Raw genomic sequence first — 18443 nt, 5'->3', positions numbered from 1 at the left:
ATGCGAGGAGAAGAATGAAAAAAATCAGTCAGAAAATATCAAAATTTCATAAAAAAATATAAAGTACAGCTCGAGAAATTCAAGAAATACCGTCTTTCCGGTGAAAATAGGTTGTTCCGGCGATTTTTAAATAGTTCCGGCTTCAAAAATCAATTTTATTGAAAATTTTTTATTGAAACATGCTTGATGGTGGGCATTGCTATTAATAATGTTTTGAATGAAAAACAACCAATTATAAGGAAAAAGTCCAATGAAAATCTAGAAAAACGGCGATTTCCGGCATTTTCGGCCGGAAAAAAAATTTCTCAAAAATCGGACTCGGCCATGTTTTGGGCATTGTTAATACGCATTGCATCATCCTTGAGCAAAAAATCAGAAAAAACTAATGATAAAATCTCCAGAAAATGCCAAAAAACAGTTTTTCCGGCAAATTTTTGAAAATCGGGCTCTGTCACATTTTGGCCATTGCCATTTTGCATCTTTGTGCCAAAAATCAGAAAAAACTAATGAGCCAATCTCGAAAAAAGCTGGTAACAGACGAACGGACGAACGAACGAACGGACAACGGTTAATTTATAGGACCTCCAGCGGGGTACCCGGAGGTAGGTCCAATAAACGATTTTTCAAGGAGGGGATGCGAGCGAGTATTAGAGTTTAAAATTTTAGATGTATTCAAGAGACCAGTACACAGTTAGTTTGAGGTCTTTGAGTTTTTTAACTTTTATAAATCTCCATAAAAACGAATTTAAAGGTAGGTCGATAGACGGATTAGTTGATGTCAGCACTTGAACTACGCTTAACTTTATTTCAAGGATTTATTTTCAAAAAATGAAAATTTAGAAACTTTTTCTGCATTCATCTGTCGATATTTCAGTTACATAACAAAGTCTAATCAGATACATAATACACATTCTCATTGGAATATTATTCTTGCAGAAGGAGCTGTAAACTCTATTTACTGGATAGAGGTAGATGTAGCTCCAAGTTGGTTACGTACATCTTCGCATAAGGAAGTTTACAGCATATATGAAGGTCAGCACAATCCAAGCCGTTGAACAGCTGCTTCCAATTGCACCCCTGCATTCTGGTATTCATACACGACGAAAACAGGTTCACTCATTACATCGTTTCTAAACGTAATTAGAAATGTCATTTCACTTTTTGATATCAATGTTTTTGAAAAGTGGCGGTGAGAAAAAAAAGCCCGCGTGTCAGATTAGCATGTAGAAATTTTAATATCAAAACTATAAAATCTCGTACCTTTCTTCGTTCGTTCACGTGGGCAATTTCTCTGTAATCTTTGAAGCAATATTACAGTAAGCCAAACTCTGAGTTACAAAAAAAAGAATTTATTTATAAAATAGGAAGGTCTGAGAAAAAGTTGAATGATAAGGTAATATAAGAGGCCCCCAGCAGTTTTCGTGATGGCGTGATTTCGTGATTTCAAAGTGCGCGATTGCGTGAGAGGAGGAACCAACGTTATTAACGTGATCGTGATAGAAAGGAAATTTAACTCGTGATAACGTGATTTGAAATGTGACTGCGGGCCTCATATAATACGAAAGAGATACCGAAAAGCTATAGGCTATAGCTATAGAATATCAAATACCGTATATTTTCGGTGATTATCCCCAATTATTATTCAAATTCTTAGTTTTTAGGAGGGACATTCTTTTTTTCATGTTTCTGAGACATAGGATGCTAATAAAAAATTAACCCCTGTTTTGTGACATTTTTGATGTCATCCACTATTTTGCTCATAGAATGAGGCCATCATGTGGCTTAAATGTCAAAATACATCCATGGTGTTAAGCTGAATAATTTATCTACCTTTTGCAAAAAGAACAAAATTTTGTGGCTTACTCAACTTAAATATATTAAAGCATGAAGTGTGAGTAAAATATGTGGCTGAAAAAAAGGCACAAAAAAGTACAACAACGCAAAAGTATGTAAATTTAACACTTTTTGGAAAATTCAGCCTTTCTTCTTTCAAGTCTAGAAGGTCCCATTCAGAGATCACTTTTCAATATCGTGTGGCTTACACTTAAAAAAAAACTAGAATTTTTGAACTGCAGCCACAATTTTGACTCAAATAACAAAAAAATTTTTTTAATCATATCTCCATGTTGAGGTCTATTACCCTGTGAAAAACCTCTATGGTTGACTCAAAAAATATGAAGAGTTATTCCATAAAGTTGATTTTGAGCATTTTTTACAATGCCACACTATTTTTGATTAGCATCATAGGACAAAGGCTTATTAATGAAGGAGATAATACAACTTTATTCAGCAATTTCGAAAAATGGTCACCGAGCCTGAAATATGACCACAAGCAACTGACTTTGTCTAAAGTTACTTCGATTGGCAAAACTATGTTTGGAAAACATACTTAGAAATTTAGATTGCGATAAGTTGAATTTTGCAGAAAAAATACATTTTATATTTTACCTGAGGACTTGAAGGACTAGCTGCGACAACAGGTATTCCTTGATCGGAAGTTTCTCGGATCTCTAAATGCAATGGCACGTCTCCTTTAAAGAAAAACCGAGCAAAATATAAGACAATGCAATGCAATGGGAAGGGATAACAAAGAATAAAATTGGTATAATATGAAGGTGGTCAAGGCAATTTTTTTTAAATTGGAGTTATTTATATACAAAATGTGTAAACATACAATTACCTTAAACCTAATTGATGGTACGTTCAAACCATACTTAAAGCCAGACAACAAGCTTCAATACATCAACACTCAATCAAACCATCCTCCCAATGTCATTAAACAGATCCCAAAAACGATCGAGCAACGACTGTCAAACCACTCATCCAACAAAAAAATTTTCGACTTAGCCAAGAAACCTTACGAGAAAGCACTAAAGGACAGCGGTTACACCGTCACGCTTACTTACAATCCAACCAACGTGAACGCAAAAAACCGCCCAAAAAAACGAAAGCGAAAGATCACTTGGTTCAATCCTCCATACAATCAAAATGTCGAAACCAAAATCGCCCGTAAATTCCTGCAGCTCATCGACAAGCATTTTCCTAAACACCATAAATTTAACAAGATCTTTAATCGCAACACCGTCAAAGTGAGTTACAGCTGTACCAGAAACATCAAATCAATAATCCAAAGTCATAACAAAAACATCCTCAAACGCGACAACGGTGAAGATGACGCACGGACATGTAACTGTAGGGATAAGCATTCATGTCCCCTCAACGGCTCCTGCTTGGTCGAGCGATCAGTGTATCAAGCGACAGTGACCTGTGACGATGAACCGGAATATGGTGAAAGATTTTATATTGGACTGGCTGAACCCAAATTTAAGAAACGCTTCGCAAACCACAAGTCTTCATTCGCAAATGAGAAGTACAAAAAGGAGACAGAACTTTCTAAGGAAATTTGGAGGTTGAAACGTAAAAACCGACACCCAAAGATTACTTGGAAAACAATCCGTCGTTGTCCGCCCTTCAACCGTACCTCGGTAAAATGTTCACTTTGTCTCAGTGAAAAGTTTGAAATTGCAACATTCAACCAGCCCGACAAGCTGTTGAACTCCAGAAACGAACTGATTTCGAAATGCCGCCACGTGAACAAGTTCACGCTAAAACAACACGATTCGAAAGACTGACGTCAATTGTTGTCAAAAGAAGCCAGTACATTGTTCTTCGTAAACATTCAAAACGAACTTTAGTTTTTTTAAATTTTATTTTCAACTGATGATCGTCTCAACGGCGTGAAACTATTAGTTTTGACTTCATCCGACAATAGTATAAACATACAATTATATACTTTGTGGAGACACAATTTTCATGTAATAAAACTTATAAGAATATCTACGGAAAACGTCCTTGGGAAACTGGTGCTCTCGATCTTAAACAATCGCCAGTTTCCTTGAGATGGAAAGCGAAAATCAGAATTTGTCAAATTGAGACTTGACTCATCAAAAGTTCGTGAACAATAATAGGTCCAGGGGTATCGAAAAAATCCATGTTCCGTGTCCATGGGGTGAATTTGTAATGTCCAGGGGTGAATTTTAGTGTCCAGGGGTAAGACGTGTGTCAAGGGTATGAAAAATCGAAATGTCCAGGAGTAGACCATTGAAAAGTAATATATTCTACACCCCCCCCCACCATGAACGAATTTTTTTGGAAGAGCCCAAACATAAATTTTCGCGATTGGCTATGTCAAAAATTTGCAAAGACATTTACTTTTGCACAAAGAGCTAAAAGATCCTGCTTGCGAAAGTTTGTACACCTAAAGTATGAAAAATAAATTGAATTCAATAGAATAATGTACTTTAGCACTTTGAACTAGAAAGGAGAGCATAAAAGAAGAAAAAGAAATGAAAAGTCATACCGAGCAATTCGATATTCATATCTTTGACCAACTTCATTGCACCATTATCCCCAAATACGTGTGTCACGTGCTCACATTTCGGACAAACAAATTGACTCATGTTCTGTACAAGTCCCAAAATCTAAAATGATTATAGAAGTGTTTTGAACCATACTTTATCTAAGCTCACATGAGTAAAATATTTATCAAACATGGGGTCGAAAGCTTTTGTTTAAACACCTTCTTATGTAAACCGTCTACTTAGAAGCTCAGCATGGACACATTTCTTTTGCAACTCCAATTTTTTCTTCAGCCCTGGGGTTGCCAAGTATTCTAGTTCAATTGTGTTCTTAAAAGTTTGCATTGTCCACCCTACTAGTATAACATATTTATGCGTATTGGGTCAAGGGCTTTCGTTTGCTATCGTCAATTTATCTAAAAAGCTTTTACTTTACGAAGTAGTGAAAAAAAATTGGCAAATTTAAGCCCTCGGCACCTACAAGAAGTTAGAAGGTTTATGATTAAAATTATGATTTTGAAATGAAAGATCGCCTAACTTACAGGAATATCAACCTTTTTGAACATTTCAGCGCCCCTTCGCGCATCTAACAAAGCTATATCTTGAGGTGTGGTTACGATGACAGCTCCTACAAAACAAGCATTTATTAATATCCCTTTTCTCTAAAACAATAGCTCTATACGGCTCTATAACGCCTTTGCTCATCTAAACAGACGACGGTATTTTGGTGTTTTTACCGCTGTCGAGCAAAGTGGCGGGCGACTTTAGCGCTATGTCATTTTTGCTTTTAGCCTATCTCTATCCCAACACGCGATTTTTTTATCACTCTGATGAACGGTGTCGAGGAAAAAGCCGTGGTCGTCTGGTACAGGCAACTTTGCTTTATATACCGTCTCCTTCGATTTATCTCTAATACATAAAGTCGTTAAAATCTTATCCTGCGTACCTAGCATAGTCAGGGGTTTGGACCACCCAATATTAAATATGATACATATTTTGATCCAAATTTTGTTAACCCCCTTCTCTTCACCTATAAGCATACTCTCGGGTACCTGGTACCAGCCGGGGGCCCGCTAGTTAATTTTTCTAAAATTTTCCACCCAGGACATTCTTATTCCAACCCCCCCCCCGCTAATTGATTTTCGGGAAATTTTTTTTGAAAGTTCCCTCTTTTGCCCTAATTCTGCTGTATTAGCCTCCTTTTCGAAAGTTTTCCACCAAGGACATTTTTATTCCAACCCCCCCCCCCCACTTAATAAGTTTTGACATTTTTTCCAAACCCCCCGACTATTAGGTACCCAAGAGTAGGTATAGTAAGACGATGATATCTTATTCCTGATGACGAAAATGATCATATAAGGTGATCAATCAACATATCTATGCATGCGGTCGTTGATTGAATTAAAGGTTTTGTTTTTAAATAAGAGTAATGTCGTTTGCTTACTCATCAATTTTAATTCACAAGCTTTTTCACACTGGATTGACACCGATGAGGAGCAAGATTGATCAGAAAGAGGAAAAGAAAAACATTTTTTGTTTATATCAGCAAATAATATGAATATATGAAATATATGAAATGTGAACACTTGTAAAAATAAAACTTTTAATTCTGAAATCTTTGGTTCAAATCTAAAATTCAATACCATTGATTTGGATGAGCTGTGAGATGGAGAGCTGAGTATCACCAGTTCCTGGTGGCATATCGATGAACAAGTAATCTAAGTGACCCCATTGCACTTGAAACAAAAGCTTCTGAATGGCTGAAATAACCTGGTGAAATTAAAAAAGTGTCCATTTGCATTGAATATCTTTTAAACCTTATTGACCTTAAAGCACAAACCTATTCAAAATTACACTTTTCTTCCCATTTACAAATAGTTTATTATCAATAATACCATGTACATTCAAACCACTGTAATTCTGATATTTGTATACGATTTTTAAGTGAACAAAATTTAATTTTCCCTACTATGAAATTATCAACGGTGAAAATAAAGTGAGTGATCGAACTTATTATTGGATTAAACTACAATCATGGTCGAAATCTATTGAGAATTAAGCTTATTTCCTCGTTTTTCAAAATGTGGGGCATCTCTTAAGTTTAATCGGATATTTCGATTTGGCTCGGGTTTATAGACCTCCAGGCTATATTATGAGCCTTACTGGACCATTTTTGAACATTTTTAAAGTCTTAAGTCTCATGCTAAAACTCAAGAGTTAAAACTCTACCCTACTTTAGAGCACTTACAAATCGATTGTGGTTTCAAAACTTCCCGGTGAATTTCCCTTTTTTCTCAAATATTACGACCATGATTGTAGTATCTTCTCTCTTATATTTTCTTACCATTGGACCTCTCCAGATAATTGGTGAATTCTCATCAACCAAAAATCCCATTGACATGCTACAGAAACGAAAAGAAAGTTAACGATAAAAAAATTGTGGTCATACATTTCCTTAGTCGCAAGAGGTTCTCCGCTCTAACAAACAAAAGATTGTGTATTGTGTCAAATTTAACTGTGACATTAACAAGTGTGTTACTATACAAACCATTTAATGCCATAGTTGACTTGGGGGATCATAAGATTTTCTGCAAAAAAAATACATTAAAATAGTAAACAAAATCATACATTTGAAGTAACAATGTCTCTACACAGCTTTTTTCCACTTTTTCATGGGGTCTTATTGAAAGTTTTCCAAAAACCAAAACTATGAAAATGATGGTAAAACAAATGGGACAATCGAGAGTAGGCGAGGTAGGTGATTGCAAGCAAAATGCCCAAAATTATTCTAGATAATACAAATACTCAAATTACAGTACAACGACACAAATTAGAAAAAGATAACCAAACACATGAAAATGATATTTTAAACGGTTTCAAGGAATTTCAAAGGTATTCCTGTTTTATAATAAAAATCTATAATTATCAAGACTATTTAAGGTTTCCATAAACACCTTGCCTTTAGTTACTCTTGGTTCTCCTGACAAGTTCATCATTTTAGGTATAGATGGTCCAAATACATCAACATCCAAGATACCAACACTTTTACCCTAGGAAGGAAAAGCTTTTTTTATCAAAACAACCAAATGTTAACAACATACCTTAAAGGAAGAAATTTTGGCGGGAATTTAATTTGGCGGATGGCCGAAAAAGTTTTTTAGAGGGAATTTAATTTGATGGATGGACGAAAAAACTAAATTTGGCGGGAATTTAATTTGGCGTTTGCTAAAAAATGTATCCTTAAAATGGCGTAAAAACAGCAAAAAAATGCAAAAACGACTTTAAAAAGAGATTATATTTTCAAAAAGTTCAATTTGGCGGGAATTTAATTTGGCGGATTGTGGAAATAGAAAAAATTGGCGGGAACTTAATTTGGCGGATTCTGGCCAAATCCGCCAAATTTTCTTTCCGCCAAAATTTCTTCCTTTAAGGTAGGCAAAAGCTGTATTCTGTAATGTAATGTACAGTAGACTCCTAGTTGTTCGAACAATTTCTTCAAAAGTTCAATATTTTCCTTCGGTTTTTCAAAGAGTTGAACTCCTTGTATTTACTATATACATGATATTTATAACTTTAATATTTTAAACCTGTTGACAATTTGTTCAAATTCATTCTTTTTTCAAAAAGTTAAAATTCTGTGCTCATTACACTAAACTGAATCACAATGCCTCAATTACTAAAAGAAGATTCCGTCCAATAAGGTTAAGTTGAAAACAAATTCATTTAACAAAGTTATTGGAGCTCCCAGTTATTCGAGGCAAATTCTTACCCCATTTGGTGCTTTGAATAACCAAGAGTCTACTGTATATATAATTTTCAAAATCCTAGCATAGAAAAACATGCTACCTTAGCTGAGAATAAAAACCATTTAACATACCTTTTGACTTGCCATCATTGCCATTGCGAGATTTACTAAAATGAAAAAAATAAATTACAATTTTACCATACCATACCATCTCCTGTTTTCTATTCTATATGGTGAATAGTTTTGGTAGTCTGCTATAAAAGTGTATTTAAAAATACAACATCAGTCAGGCCATTTTTCATGCCCTTTAAGCGTCCGGTTATCGGACGCTGCCCCTCTTGAAACTACAAAAATATTGGTAAAAACAGCCTTTTTAGTGAAAAAACACAGGAAAAAGTGCCCTTTTTGGTTACCAACGGACGCTGCCTTGCCTTTCTAAAATATGGCCTGTCAGTAGAATATTTTGACCTGCCTGTAGTTGTTGATTTCCCAACTCCTCCTTTTCCTGAGGCCACCACAACAATGTTTTGAACCCCTTGAATAGGCTGCTTCTTTGGAAGTCCTCTTGCCATTAGCTTCTGCTGATTTGCTGTCAATGTGGACTAGTAAGTATGAGAATATAATTTATCATTATTTCATTAATTTATTGAAATTTTGCGCAGGAAGATGCAAAAACATAAGGGGCTGCAAATTGTCATTATGACAAAACGTGTGATAAATTAAAAAAAATCTCTATAGTTTACCATATAGCTGCATATAGACCATTGACTAAAAAATTGCTGGAGTTCACCAAATGTTCTTTAAAAAAGAAATTTTGGTGGGAAGAAATCTTGACAAATCAGCCACTTAGATTTGGTGCCAATTTGCTGAAATTTCTCTCTCCAAAAATTTCGTCTTTTAAAAGTATATACATACCTTAATTCCATTAATTTTTGTGGTCTTTATTGTTGTGCCTCTAATTTGTGCCTTTAATTTTTGCGCAGCTTGTAAAATAGATTATTCGCACATCCTTTAATTATCGCGCATCTTGCAATTCTGGGATATTTTTGAGTGTTTTTGACGATTAAAGTGTGTATTAAGCTACATCCCAGAACTTATTTAGCATGAATCTAGGTCCATCAATTAAAGAGCGCAAAAATTAATAGAATTAATGTTTTTTACCGACCTTTTAATTACCTTTGAGGTGTTTCAGCAAATTCTCTGCTCACTCAACCCGTGGGGTCCGGTGTTTGACCATTTCAACAATTGAATTCGAGTCAGCCATCCTAGGGAGATAGGCAGGGAGCATGGCTGGTCGGGAACATCTTGCAGAAATTGATCAAGTTGTTTTTTGAAGAATTTTTTGAACATTTGGTATGACGTATTTTTCTTGGTAACACATTGAATATCTTGGACCGTGTCTGAAAGCAGCTCTTCAATGTTCTTGTTCGTTGTATTCACTGGTTTGAGGTGGCATTTTCTTCCCAGGTGTTGGTTTGATATGAATAAATACCGCCTTCCCCCTTCACCATAGTTAAAATTTGGCACCAGTTGTTCGATTATACACCATGTATATAATTTGGTATCTTTTGCGTCTCTCTTCTCGAGACTGTACATGTTGAGGTGTTTGAGCTTCTCCCAATAATTCAAATTGGGTGGAAGTTGGATCCCTTTTAAAAGGATTTTTTTGCAGATACTCCAGCCTGCAGGGATCGCTTTGTAGGAGACCATAGTGGGAGCAGTATTCCAGATGTTGAGTACCAATGTCTTCCAAAGAGTGATCATTACTGATTTATCTCTGGGACTTGAAGGATCTCTGAAATCTTTCATGATCGTGGAATGTGCATTTCATATGACAGGTTGTTTGATAGCAGGATACCCAGTCTTTCACAGCACTTTTATTTCGATTGCTGCTGTACATCTGATTGTAGACTGAGTGTACTTTCAGTTGTCATTTTTTCCGTATGCAATGTGTTCAAACTTTTTCCATTGAGCTCCATATTGTTGATGGATGTCCAGTCATAGACAACGTCTAGATTCATCTTGAAGAGACTCACATCTGCAGCGCAAGATATTGCCTTCATAAGTCTTGTGTCGTCAGCAAAAGATGAGAGGATGGAATGTTTAATCTTTTCGTTTATGTCACTAATCATTACAGAAACAAGAGGGGGCCCAGAACTGAGCCTGTGGAACTCCGCTTAACTTTCGCTTCATCTGATAGGAACGTGTTTATGGAAACTTTTTGGATCTCTCAGTAAGGAAGGATGTACCAGTTCAATAGTTGTCCTTTGATTCATTGATTTTAGCTTTGTTTAGCAAGATGTGATGTCCACCTTGTCAAAGGCCTTGCTGAAGTCAAGGTAGATTAAACATAACATTTCATTGTTTTTGTAGGTGAGATATCAGTCTTTCTACATGAGCCAATAGTTATCAAGCAAGATGCCCTGGTATGAAACATGTTGTGTTGGATTGTATAGGTTGTTTTCTTCAAGGTGATTTTGCAATCTCTTCTGACTATTTCTCAAATATTTTAGTGTAATTGATGTCAGCGCAACAGTCGATAATTCGATGTGCTCAAGGTGAGGAGTCTTTTGTCTCATTTGAATTCAGAAAACTGTAGTCTGTTTGGGAGTGGTAAATATGAACAGTATTGCCTTTGTAAGATGTTTGCCACTCTTGGAGTCATTGTTAATTGTTGGTGGTTGGATTTTTCAGTGGGCCAACTTTAGGTTTAGTTTTTGTGAATCTTTTTGCATAGGAGTAGAAGTATTTAGGATTGCTTTTGATTGAGTGAGGCATCCAGCTCTGCTTTTATCGCGTTCATTTTTGTGGATTGCGGTAGCATCATTCAATGTCAATTAGTTTCTGATTTGTTTTATTGGTTTTGAAATTCTTTTTGGAGAGTCTTTACGTTTTCTCATAAGAATACGACGATCTCTTGAATCTTTGAAAATTTTTGGAGGTTTTTCTTTTGGCAAATGCTTTTTCACAATCAGAAGACATTTTCAAGGAAGTTGGCATATTGACGATTTGGGTCATATAGATTTGTGTCCAGTTCTTGAGACCAATTAATCTCTGTAATTCTTTGTTAATAATTTCCCTCATTAATCATTTGGAAGTTGTAGAGGTCAAATTTGCTTATTAAGTTACGTTCTTCATTTCCTCGAATTGATTATCAAAATTCAGATGTGTTGTAACATCTACAACAAGATGATTGAATAAATAGTAGGTGAGCAATGTGTAATTAAATACAGTGTCTGTGTTTGTTTGTGAATAGAAAGTCTAAAATATTACCATCACGGTGGGTTGATTGTGTATCAGTTGATTAATGTGCAAGTCTGCTTTAAAAACATTTAAAACGTCCAGAAGCTGTTTATTGCAATTCGTGTTGGGTTGAAGTCTATCATCATTAAGAGGTGTGTGTGGTATGTTAAAATCCCAAGGATGTATGTGTCAGGTGTACAATCCTAATCTATCAATTTTGCTATCATTGCAGAAAGGAGTCTTGTAATTCAGGTGCTTCAGATTGTGGGTCTGGATTGTTTGGGTTGTCTGTAGATAACACAGAGAAGAATATTAAATTTTTTTGATAAAAGCATCAATGCTTCATTTACTCCGTTCGAGAATTCGAAAATGGGCTCGAAGAATGGTGCAATGTCATTACGCACATAAAATGCAACCCTCCGCTTGCTCTGCCATATTTCGATTTTACTCTGTCTCTGTTTTTCTTAAAAAAAGTGTAATTTTCAATCTCAAGTTCTCCTTTTTGTGATTGTCCGTAACCAGGTTTCGGTTTAAGCCTAAAAAACAGTTGTTTTGAGCTGTTTGTAAGATCTTTGAGGTAGGGTACAGATGAAGGTTTTGTTTGTGGCAAAGTCCTTGTATAATTGACAACGAAAACATATTCATGTAGGTTAGAATAGTTTTGGTAGTCGGGTCAGCATCAGTAAGGATATCCCAGTAGATTCCTTGGAAATGTTGGTTCCATTGGGGGTGCTGGGGGGTAGATGATGTAGGGTGTGACGATTGAAGGTTTGTTAGGTTCTTCTGAGTAAAATGAAATTTAAAGGTTTTCTGTTATTTTATTAATTAAAAATTATAATTGGGTTTTATTAGCTTGATCACCATGTCATGTTTGATAAACATTTTTTTCTCATAAAAACAAGAGGCTCAAGATTATCAAAAATTAAGAATTTCTTAAAAACAATAGGGCTGCTCCTAAAAAATAGCTTGGTTCCTGTCACCCAGCCAACCCTATTATTTCTCAAAAACAGGAATCAGAGGGTTATAGAAAGCCAAACTAGGTGCTGCTTGAACTTCATCATCACTCTGCAGTTTACAAATTCTGAGTAACCAGCGTTACTCGAGTGGACTTTTATATAAATTCAGCCCAAAATCTCGTTTATGCCAATTTTTCTCCCAATTTTAATTTTCGGACCAAACAGAACAATTTTGACTAAATAAACCCGGGATGCTATTTTCAAAGAAGAATTTTAAAAACAATATTGTGGATGCAGATGCCGAGTTATTCGAACAGTAATAATTTTTATCTCAACCGTAAAACTGACCATCTTTTTCAAAGTCAGGGTGACAGGAACCAAGTTATTCTTAACAAACAACCTAATTGTTCTTTTATGATAACATCATATAATTGATTTATTTGTTTTTTTAAAACAAAGCTAGCTGTTAGGGGTCTTCGACAAAAAACTTTCGAATTTTTTATCGGCATTGGGCCGATAAGGGGGTGGGGGGGGTCCAACTACATACCGATAAAAAAACAAAGTATTGGGACGAAAATCTTTTCAGCCAATTTCTTTCTGATTTTGTCCACAAACTCCACTGAAAGCATTTTCACTTTCACCTTCGCGCACAAATTCACAACTTGAAAAGTACAGTTTTGAATTAGTTGTGATAAAAAAACTCTTTTTTCATTGCCAGCGTGCTGCCATTTCTTTCGAAATGTTGCGACTTCATCGCGTCTTTTTAACTTTCGTTTTGATTAAGAGCAAGAGGGGAGGGGGTCTGAAGCTTATCGGCCCAATGCCGATAAAAAATTTGATAGTTTTTTGTCAAAGACCCCTTACCTACCTTGAAGTCAGGTAACTTGCATCGGTGGACCAGACGTCTGCGCTCGATAGGATCGATCATCGGAACGGCTCGATGACGGATCGATATGTGATCGATGGATTACTTAACGATCCGGATGGGAGATCGATAGAGGATCGATACTCAAGATTTTTTTAAGCTTATGATTAGTTATTGATTATTTATCGATCTATCATCGATCTTTTATCGATCTCGATTTACGATCAATAACAAATTGATTAACGATCGATGACGAATTGATTAACGATCGATGACGAATTGATTAACGATTGATGACGAATCGATTAACGATTGATGACGAATCGATTAACGATCGATGACGAATCGATTAACGATCGATGACGAATCGATTAACGATCGATGACGAATCGATTAACGATCGATGACGAATCGATTAACGATTGATGGCGAATCGATTAACGATCGATGACGAATCGATTAACGATCGATGACGAATCGATAAACTCAATTGAAATACTAGCTCGATAATGGATCAACGAAGGATCGATACTCAAGACTTTTTAATGGCTGAATCTTCCATCGATCTCCCATCTGGATCGTTAAGTAATCCATCAATCACATATCGATCCGTCATCGAGCCGTTCCGATGATCAATCCTATCGAGTGCCGACGTCTGGAGTGGAGGCTAACTTGCATACCCCTCAAATGACTGACCAATCAAAGCAGCAAAATTTCAGAACAAATGAAATACGCAGCTCCGCTTGCAGCTCTACTCTACCATTTTATTTTGATTTAACTTTGTATTTTACGACCCTCGACATGGCCCGAGAATTCTCGGGCCTCTTTGGGCCATGTTCGGGCTGAGAGACCCTATCAATTCTTTTGGCCCGAACATGACCCGAGTCATTCGGGCCATGTTCGGGCCATGTTAAATGTTAAATTGATTTAGCATGTCCAGTCAAACAAAATATTACAAAATAAGATTTGTCTTGTCTTGTTTATATCGCTCAAAAAAACTTTACGAGCTTCCCGTGGACACGCTTCAGTTTAAAACCAGGACCAGTTTACTAGCAAATATTTCCACCCTAAGCTAAGTATATTTATATATAACTATGTTTTCATACCAAATAAGACATTTAATATTTATATGAATTTACAACATTCATATATTTAATATAATTAAGAGAAACCAAGTTTTTCTCAAAGAAAATGTTTAAAAAATTCAGTCCTGAAATTACACGCCTGTTTAAATCATGTTTTAAAAAATTGGCCCGCGTGTGGCCCGAACACGGCCCGAATTCTCGGGCCAGCTCGGGCCATACTCGGGCTTTACGCGAATTCCAATAAAAGTTTTGGCCCGAGAATTCCCGGGCCATGTCAAGGGTCGTTGTATTTTAATGACCAGACAGGTCATTCATTAGAGGGGTATGCAAGTTAGCCTCCACTGATGCAAGTTACCAGACTTCACGGTATAGTACAGTCAGGCACATCCTGGCAAATGAACAGGGTATTTTCACTTGCGACCATTGGCAAATGAACGGGGTCGAAAACGAAAGTGACGTAATAGCGCCGAATACCCAGTTTAATTGAACCGGGTTGGAAATATTTTGCTTCATTTCAAAGAACTGCATAGATGAAATTTTTTTTCCATGGGTCAATTTGGTCTTCGAAGATTGAAGAAACTTTTAACGAAAAAATAAAGTTCCCAGTTTTCTTCCTTTTTTCCCTTTTTCAGTTTGAAGTTCATTTTTATTCATTTTCACGCTTTTAGCCTGAGACATCCTATCTCATTTACACTGGGTGACGAATACCCCATGCAAATGCTCACCCCGTTCATTTGCCAGGATGTGCCTGACTGTAGTAGGTGCAATATAATTTATCCTGTTTTACTGGCTGGAATAATTTGCTATTCAACAGACTGGTGCTTTCTCCCAAACGACTATGCTGAGCAGCCTTTGAAGTATAATATATATATAATATATATCGTCTCTCTAAGAGGAAAAAGAATTCGGCCATTCTTTGTTGTTTGTAGATCTGACAGGAGAAAACATTTTATTTTCATACTATATATATATGTGCCCCCCCCCCAAAAAAAAAAGTCGATCAAATCTAAAATTTCTCTCAAATCTAGAGAGAAAAAGAGGTTTTATAAAAATTGGTACAGTGGTAATAGGGGGAAAAACTATGAACATATTTTTGTTGTCCCTTGAATTTTACGACCAAATACATGTAAAATTTATGATTTTTATAAAATATTTCAAGATTACATCGATGATGCAAACGACTTTCAAGTGAAATGAAAACTTCAACACTTATACCTGACTTCTATGAATTCGCAACGAAACTCTTCTGGAAACAAGCATTTGAAATCTTTTCATCCTGATCCCAAATTGTAAATCCCAACTGAAAAAGATATCAACAATCGTCGATGATTTGTTTTGATTCTATCGACGACCATGTGGATGCCATGTGGATTTGAAAAACATTTCTTATGGTTTTACATAGCTTTTTTGGTCTTGTTCGGTAAAATAAATCTACAGCTTACCTAAACATGGTATCATTTTTTAAGTATCAATCCACTTTTTATAATATATCTCTGAAAAAGACTGATAAAAATAGCGCTTGGTGTTACGGCGAGGATAATTTTATGAAAGTAAACAACAAAATAGAAAGTCCCGTGATTCTAGCCCATTTTTTTTGAGTCTTTGGCCATTATAGCGCAACGCAAAAGATTTTTGGTAATAGATATATTGACTGTTTATTTTATTTTAAAGGGTAAAGTTAGGTGTTGTAGCACTTTGTCTCACACTTTGGTATCATACAGTACAAGAGTAAAGACCAACAAAGGAGTAATGATTTTATAGATTTGTCAAAAGCTGTATTATTTGATGTACGATCGAGCAGAGAGCAGAAGGAAGGCAGGAGAGTGGGGGTGTACTATCTGGCGGTATTCGGGATAAGGCCTAATTTAGTACCGGGAAGCGGTAAAAACAATAAAAAGTGTTCGGGAAACGGTATTTTGCAAGAGCCACATCCGTCCGGGATGAGGTAATTCTCATAAAAATAACGATATTTTTGTAAAAGCCATACGTCCAGTCCAGACGTCCGCGCTCGATAGGATCGATCATCGGAACGGCTCGATATCAGATTGGTATGTGATCGATGGATTACTTAACAGTGCGTCTCAAACCGCGATATTTCGAGAGCACGGAAGCGCGTCAAAACACCAGCTTTTTTAGAGTTTTGTCTCGTTTACCCAAACGCTGCAAACCTGCGTAGGCTTTGGGCTCAAGACTAGAACCCCCAATACGAGACATTGGCCTGACCAAAAAAAATCATCATCATCAATTTTGTTAATTGTCAGAGTCGTTTACTCACTGGAAATACGCAACTTTCTGAAGTTTCGTTTTTTTTCGGTTGTGCTTCATTTTAAAAATAACGAAGATGAAAAGTTACCATCAATCCCGCGAGTAAAAGAAAGTACTCCGACTAGTCTACGAAAAGTGCACTCGCGCGGCGAATAGAATATCTCGCAAATTAATATATGCATAAAAACTGACGAAATCCTTTCTTTTTTATGCTAGGTGACGTCACCATCGATCCTGACTCGACAATGGAGAACCAAATTTGGCAATGTATAATTATTACGAGCGGCCGAGAAAGTTTGTGTGACGCAAAAATTGCGCGATAAACGAAGCCCTAGAAGAACGCCCACTGAAAATTGAAACCAGGAATTTATTGAATATTTCACTAATGAAGTATCAAACTTTTTGTTTTTGTAATTATTAAAATTCTTAATTTTTAAATACTATTTTTTGAATGTCAAAGACAATTAAAGTGAATTTTAAGCTGATTGGGTGGATATTGGGCGGACGGCGTTTTGCACGTGCCGAGATTGGAAATTAAATGAGAGTAAAAGACGGGGGCGTCTTAGTATGTAATATTAATTCATTATTCTTTTATTTTTATTTTTCGCGAATGAAAAATGAATTTTTGATTTTTGAATTAAGGAAATATAGTATAATATATTGTATTTGATTGTCAATGCCAAAAGATACTTACGAATAATCTACTGTGTTGCTTCGCTATTTACCCCCGGATTGTTTTAGTAGGCACTTCGGTCACGTAAATAAAAACACGTGTATATGTTGAAGCCGACTGTGGACTGACCGCAATTGCAATTACATAAATTATTGTGGAAGGGAACGCTTGAGACGAATGTTTGGGAAATCAAAAAGACAACTTTTGTGAGAATGTTGAGTTTTGTTTATGTGGCTGTTTGTGTCGCACTGCTTAACGATCCGGATAGGAAATCGATCGAGGATCGATACTCAAGATTTCTTTAAGCTTATGATTACATTTTATCGATTATTTATCGATCTATCATCGATCTTTTATCAATCTTATCGACCCTATCGACTCATACTCGATTTACGATCGATAACAAATCGATTAACGATCGATGACGAATCGATTATCGATCGATGACGAATCGATTAACGATCGATGACGAATCGATTAACGATCGATGACGTGACGAATCTGTATACTCAAGGAACGGTATTGTAAAACTCCTCAACAATCTTGGCCCAACAAAAGCAAGCGGACCAGACAATGTTGCATCACGACTACTAAAAGAATGCTCGGAACAAGTTGCAGATGCTTACGTTCTGCTGTTTAATGCATCATCAGTGTAGCTGGAACCTCGATATTCCAGGATTAGAAAAAGATATACCTGTTATCTTTTTTCTTTAAAGAATCAACAAGCCATCAACATCCATAAATTCCACACATTTCCTCAGAAACTTTTAAAATCATCTGCCATTATGACTTTCTTGAAGCCGTTCCGAAATGAACCAATCGGGTTATGTACCGGAATTCCTATGGGAGTTCTTTTCCGAAATTTGTAAAATAGCTAAGTCGGCAAAGAAAATGTTCCCGGGGGTTTGAGGAAAAACAGAACTGCTATCATTTGTTTTTTATTTAACCAGATATTTAAATTTGGGCTCAAAAATACTTAAAAAAATAAGTTAATAATATTCAATATACTATTTGTGTCTCTTAGAAAATAAACACTTACAGAACGACATCGTTTATCATTGGATAACCCCGTATTTGGACCATTCTATTGTGGGCACAAAATGGGGCGGAAACTAAGTAGCACCCTCAGTGCAAGATTGCCGTCTCATCTTTGTTCGCCCGCGCGAGAATGCGAGCTAATCATTTTTTTCTCGCGCGCTCGAGGGGAAAAGGAAAGTGATCGATATTCTTTGAAGGAAAAACGTCAGAAACAA

At 36.2% G+C, this 18443-nt stretch overlaps 1 protein-coding gene across 1 annotated transcript; it reads right to left on the bottom strand.

Moving 5' to 3' along the window:
* Positions 1-844: 844 nt before the first annotated feature.
* On the bottom strand, positions 845-15571 carry LOC136803798 (iron-sulfur cluster transfer protein NUBPL-like; the record flags this gene model as incomplete). The annotated part of the gene is given in 12 exon segments (XM_067060523.1): positions 845-1130; positions 1261-1328; positions 2449-2531; positions 4361-4481; positions 4901-4986; positions 6002-6128; positions 6703-6760; positions 6907-6946; positions 7318-7408; positions 8236-8270; positions 8576-8705; positions 15468-15571. Coding segments are annotated over 11 exon segments (929 nt in total), but the record flags the coding sequence as incomplete, so codon positions are not given.
* Between the last annotated feature and the right edge of the window lie 2872 nt (positions 15572-18443).

This window comes from Clytia hemisphaerica, unplaced genomic scaffold (genome assembly GCF_902728285.1).
Source record: "Clytia hemisphaerica strain Z4C2 unplaced genomic scaffold, Clytia hemisphaerica genome assembly, whole genome shotgun sequence".
NCBI lineage: Eukaryota > Metazoa > Cnidaria > Hydrozoa > Leptothecata > Clytiidae > Clytia > Clytia hemisphaerica.
This window is presented reverse-complemented; position numbering and strand designations above follow the sequence as displayed.